At 42.6% G+C, this 6,000-nt stretch overlaps 1 protein-coding gene across 1 annotated transcript in view; it reads right to left on the reverse strand.

Moving 5' to 3' along the window:
* Positions 1–4,315, reverse strand: part of LOC118238936 (A-kinase anchor protein 9-like) — a 42,979-nt gene extending 38,664 nt beyond the window's left edge. Inside the window, exon 1 of the mRNA XM_035445855.1 lies at positions 4,277–4,315. Within this exon, the coding sequence (XP_035301746.1) occupies positions 4,277–4,315 (39 nt within the window). The remainder of the gene's footprint in view (positions 1–4,276) is intronic.
* Between the last annotated feature and the right edge of the window lie 1,685 nt (positions 4,316–6,000).

Here is a 6,000-nt window from a genome sequence, read left to right on the forward strand (position 1 = left end):
GGGTGTAATAAAGATCATGGTAGAATCTCCTAGAGGGATTACAGCCATTTCTCCTGGAGACAGGATAGCACAGCTACTGCTTTTGCCAAGTCTGCATGACAAGTTTCCAACACAAGCCAGAGAGGGAGGAGAGGGAAACTTTGGCTCCACTGGATCAAACTTAACTTTCCTAGCTTTAGACCTTGATCAACGTCCAACCCTTAAGTTAATAATGAATGGTAAGAAAATCTTAGGCTTACTAGATTCTGGAGCTGATAAGAGCATCATAGCCACTAAAGATTGGCCCTCTGGCTGGCCTATACAGGTTTCTTCTCAAACTTTACAAGGTTTAGGCTATGCTAAGGCTCCTGATATAGTGCTAGACAATTGCCTTGGAAAGATCAGGAAGGGCATTCAGGGACCATACAACCTTATGTGTTAGACTTACCAATTTCATTATGGGGAAGAGATTTGTTAAAGGATATGGGTTTTAAACTCACAAATAAATACTCAGAAACATCTCAAGGTATCATGAAACGAATGGGATACGTCCCAGGCCGAGGCCTCGGAAAACATCTACAGGGTCGTACCAGTCCTATTATTCCACAACCAAGACCAAAGAATCTAGGTCTGGGTTTTTCCTAGGGGCCACTGAGGGAGGTATTCCTATTACCTGGAAAACAGAGGAGCCGGTATGGGTTCCTCAGTGGCCACTTTCCTCTGAAAAACTGGAAGCTGCTAAGACTCTAGTGCGGGAGCAGCTGGATCTGGGGCATATAAAATCCTCTGTATCTCCATGGAATACTCCTATTTTTGTCATTTAGAAAAAATCTGGTAAATGGAGACTGCTTCACGATCTTTGAGCTATTAATCAACAGATACAAATTATGGGACCTGTACAACGTGGTCTTCCACTTTTAACTTCTTTACCTGCATCATGGCCTATCATCTCTATAGATATTAAAGATTGTTTCTTTTCCATACCTTTGTGTGCCAAGGATTCAGGGCGTTTTGCGTTTACGCTGCCCTCTTATAATCATAAACAACCTGATCTAAGGTATGAATGGATAGTGTTGCCACAGGGGATGGCCAATAGTCCTACTATGTGTCAGTTGTTTGTAGCAGAAGCAATTGCTCCTTTGAGAATGGACTTTCCAAAGATTAGATGTGTTCATTATATGGATGATATTTTATTGGCTGCTAAAGATGATAAAACGCTCAATAAGACATATACAAAATTGGTAAAATTGCTTGAAATGCATAATTTAGTCATAGCCTCAGAAAAGGTACAAAAGGACACTGTTGTTAACTATCTAGGGGCTAAGATTCTCCCTCATACAATTATTCCACAAAAGATAGAGATTAGAAAAGATAATTTAAAAACTCTTAATGATTTTCAAAAGTTGTTGAGAGATATAAATTAGATAAGATGTTATTTAAAATTACCTAATTATGAGTTGAAGCCATTATATAATATTCTCAATGGTGATTCAGCGTTAGATTCACCTAGGCAGTTAACTGCTGAAGCCAGAGAAGCTTTAAGGAAAGTGGAGACAGAATTACAAAATGCCAGCCTTAAACGGCTAATAGAAAATATAAATATTCTTTTGTGTGTACTTCCAACATTCTCCCAGCCTACAGCTTTGCTGTGGCAAGATGGTCCATTACTATGGATTTATTCTAAATCCTCCCCAGGAAAAACTATTGAATACTATGCTACAGCAGTTGCTGACTTGGCTCAAAATGGGATACAGCAATGTATTCAATATTTTGGGAAACTACCAATTAAGATCAAAATCCCTTATACTGCTCAACAAGTTAAGATACTTTATGGAACTGTGGATGATTGGGCAATTCTTCGATATGGATTTTCAGGAGAAATAGATAATCATTACCCAAAACACCCTCTAATGTCATTTTTTAAAGAACATCCAGTCATTTTTCCTAAAATGACTGCAGCAGCTCCTATTGCTGGAGCCACAAATATTTTCACTGATGGATCCAAGACGGGCTATGGAGCCTATATGATAGAGCATCAGGATCCAATACAATTTCAATATCAGCCTGGCTCCCCCCAGATTATTGAATGTAAAATTGTTCTTAAAATGTTTAGAAATTGCCTGTTCTTCTTTAATCTGATTTCTGATTTGACATATGTTGTGAATGCTGTTAAGGCCCTGGAGGTTGCAGGACCTATCAAACCTAATAGTACAGTTTACAAACTCTTACAGGAGTTACAAAAGTTGATCTGGCATCGCGATCAAAAAATTTTTATACAACATATTAGAGCTCATACCAACTTGCCTGGACCTCTATCAAAAGACAATGAGATCGTAGATCTCTGTACTAGAGGGAAATATGTATTTTTCGCTTCCTCTATAGAACGAGCACAGCACTTTCACAAACAATTCCATGTATCTACAAAAACTTTACAACAAAGGTTTCAGCTATCTCAAACAGAAGCGAGACAGATAGTATTAAATTGTCAACAATATATAACCTTCTTACACCCCCCTAGCCTGGGGGTCAATCCCAGAGGGTTATTGCCCTTAAAGATCTGGCAAATGGACGTAACTCATTTTTCAGGATTTGGAACTCTTAAATATATCCATGTGTCTGTAGATACCTGTTCAGGCATCATCCATGCCACCCCTATGAATGGGGAAAAGGCTCGCAATGTCATTGGACATTGCCTTGAGGCGTGGGCTGCCTGGGGAAAACCTCAACAATTAAAGACTGACAATGGTCCTACTTATACAGCTCAATCTTTTACCTCCTTCTGTAAACAGATGGAAGTCCAATTAAACCATGGCCTGCCTTATAATCCCCAAGGACAAGGAATAGTTAAAAGAGCCCATCACACATTAAAAGAATGTTTATTAAAACAAAAAGGGGGAATAGGCCATGGTAGAACACCAAAGGAACAACTATCTTTGGCTTTCTTTACTCTGAATTTTTTAAATTTGGATTCTCAAGGCCTTTCTGCTGCCGATAGGCACCAGACTCAGGCACCTGCTCAGAAGGGCTACATAAAATGGAAAGATATCCTTACAGGTCTATGACATGGACCGGACCCGGTGTTAGCATGGGCGAGAGGTTCTGTTTGTGTTTTCCCTCAGGATCAGCAAGACCCGGTGTGGATTCCAGAGAGACTAATGAGGAGGTGCAACAGACAAGATGAAGCCTCCGATACTGATCCTGCTGCTGACCTTGATGACACCGTGGCTGATCCAGGCCAGAGAACAAATCCTGTGGGCCATAGCGAAAGCGTGGCCAATTCCCTTGCCTGTTCATAGCACATCTAAAGTTTTGCCTGTTTTCTTTTCTACTAGTTGTGAATTGGGCTTGCCTTGTGTCCTGACACTGCCCAGTATTTAGCCACTAATATTTCTCTCAATGGAGCATTATGCTTCTCCCTTATTAATAATTCTAACCCATGCATTTGGTTGAAGAATGGTTCTATTGGCAATTGGCTTGATCCTCTTACTAATAACCAGATCTCGAGTGCTATGCTCACTGAAGCCCTGTCTCAGTTTAGTACAGGCGCTAGTTCTGGCTCTGGCACTGGTACAAATGGAACCAAAGATGTAAATATCACTACATTTCTAATGCTGATGGAGGGGCTCCGACCCTCAAATTCACGCTTTAGTCAAGAGAACTCCACTGCTCGACAAGTCTTGCCTTATTGTGCACCCAATCGAGGCTATCCTCCTCATTGGACACCTTGTCAGAGTCTGGACCACAAACTTAAGCAGATAGCTCCAGGTTTTGAATTTACTCCCCCTCTTGGCAAGTACCAGTATAACCTAACTCAGGGAGGTTCCCAAAGAACAGGCAGTAAAAATACCTGGCCATGGTTTCAATGGGTACTCTCCAACGAGCGTGGAGCATTTACTTCTCTTGAACCTTTTGCGGTTCTCCAGAATCTCTGCATAAGACTTCTTAATGTTTCTGGTACAAGGGATGAGAAGGGACCTTCTCTTAAGAATCTATCAATACATAAAGCTTTGAATAATCTCACTGTTCCAGCTAGCCCAGTATGCTTAAAAGCTCCTTTTTTCTTTCTGCTCTCTAATGCTACTGATGCTACCAAAGAAGTGATCTCATGCAATTCGACTGATGTCTCCTACATTGCTAGCCAGTGTTGGAATGGTTCTGCTAATACAGCTGTAGTGATGAGGATTCCTATGTATGCTCCTATTCCGGTCAAAGTGGATACAGGAACGTTTCCCATTACGGAAATCATCAGAACCAAACGGGATTTTGGCATAACTACAGCATTGGTTACTGCCATTACCCTTTCTGCAGCAGCGGCTACGACTGCCGCCGTTGCCATGGCTGCTCAGGTCCAATCAGCTGAGACAGTCAATGACATTGTGGAAAAAACAGCTACAACATTAACTACCTTGAGATCTATTGATGGCCACTTAAAAGCTGGCATTCTAACTGTGAACCAAAGAGTGGACCTGTTGCAGGAACAGGTGGATGATTTAGTAACCTTAACTTCCATAGGATGCATTCATTCCTTTTCTTCTTTGTGTATCACCTTCAGGATGGCCAATAATTTCATAGAGAACAGCAACCTGAGTTGACAGCTGAGTGCCTACCTTCAGGGAAATTGGAGTCAACAGTTCGAGAACCTGACAGACACCCTGACACAACAGATTATTGCCGTGAATGCTACACGCCTGAGCCTGCCCACTGTTAATACCCTCTTAACTACCCTTAAGCGAGCCTTTAGTTTAGTTAAGGAATGGGCTGGAGTAGGGGTTATGTTTTCCATGATGCTGTTAGCCATTTTTGTTTGCTTGTGGTGCCTATACAGGATCAGGAAGTCGAAAAATCCCAAGCTGCTATGTTGGTACAGGCCTTTGCTGCTGTGGAAGCAGGACAGTCCCCTCAAGCATGGTTATCCATGCTGACAGACAAATAGATGTCTGTCTCGCCCTTGCTGAGTGAGTGATGCGTATCTGAATCAGTCATGCTCAATGACGGGCACCTACCCTCTTGCTGAGCGAATAAGCATACATGTGTTCCCTTCAACCTAAGACATGAGCCTGTGAGGGCGACACAGTGACTCTTTGACGGGTAAGATAGGGACACTGGGGTTAAACCTAAGACAGAGATGACTAAAATCTGACAACAGACAGATACTGCTACTCCTATAATATTAAAACAAAAAGGGGGAACTGTAGGGAGCTGCAGAAAACCGCACCCAAAAGATGGCGCCAGTTTCCGCCCTCCGCCAGCCCGACGGCGAGTGCTCTCTGTGGTAAACAACTCCAAATTTGGTAAAGGTCATGTATCCTCTTAATTCTGCTTGGAGACAACCTATCCTGGCGCGCCACGTAGGGTTAGGTGATTGGTAGATGTAGACTATATCAGGCCCCGTCTCCCTCGACCCGGGGCCGCCTCCATTATACATTGTACAAAGCAAAGAGGTTCCCGATTAAACTGTGTTTAAAGAAGATTCCTCGGTGTGGCGTCTTTCTTGCTGGTCAAGATTGGACGCCGCACCCACCAGCCTGTCACTCCCTGTCAGCCCACTCCAGGGCCTGTGCTTTCTTCTTTGGGAACCTTTCCTGGTTGTGGGTCCTCTCTAATTCTCTGGCTCTCTCCCTGCATCAGGATAGCTTTTATCCAGGCTACCTTTTAATCCCTGGATACATTGATTAGACAGGTGATTACCCCTCACCTACAGCTGCCAAAGGTTGCATGGCTACATTGTGCATGGTTTAGGTGGTTGCATAAGGACTCTGCATGCAGAAACCAGCTATCACCACCAGAAAGCCTTGCTTAATGCACCACTATCTAGCTATTCCCACTACTAGATGCTGTGAAATCTAAACTGGAATCTCATTCATGGAAGGTAGGACCTGTGTCATTGTCATGCTTTGACACATCAGACAATAATAGTAGTCATAAGACCACTGATCAGCCACCTCCAAGATTTTACTTCTTTGCATAAGCACATTTATTTAGAGACAGTGTTTCCTTTAGATCAACTGACCCCAAGCTCTC

Source organism: Cricetulus griseus, chromosome 5 (assembly GCF_003668045.3).
Source record: "Cricetulus griseus strain 17A/GY chromosome 5, alternate assembly CriGri-PICRH-1.0, whole genome shotgun sequence".
Classification (NCBI taxonomy): domain Eukaryota; kingdom Metazoa; phylum Chordata; class Mammalia; order Rodentia; family Cricetidae; genus Cricetulus; species Cricetulus griseus.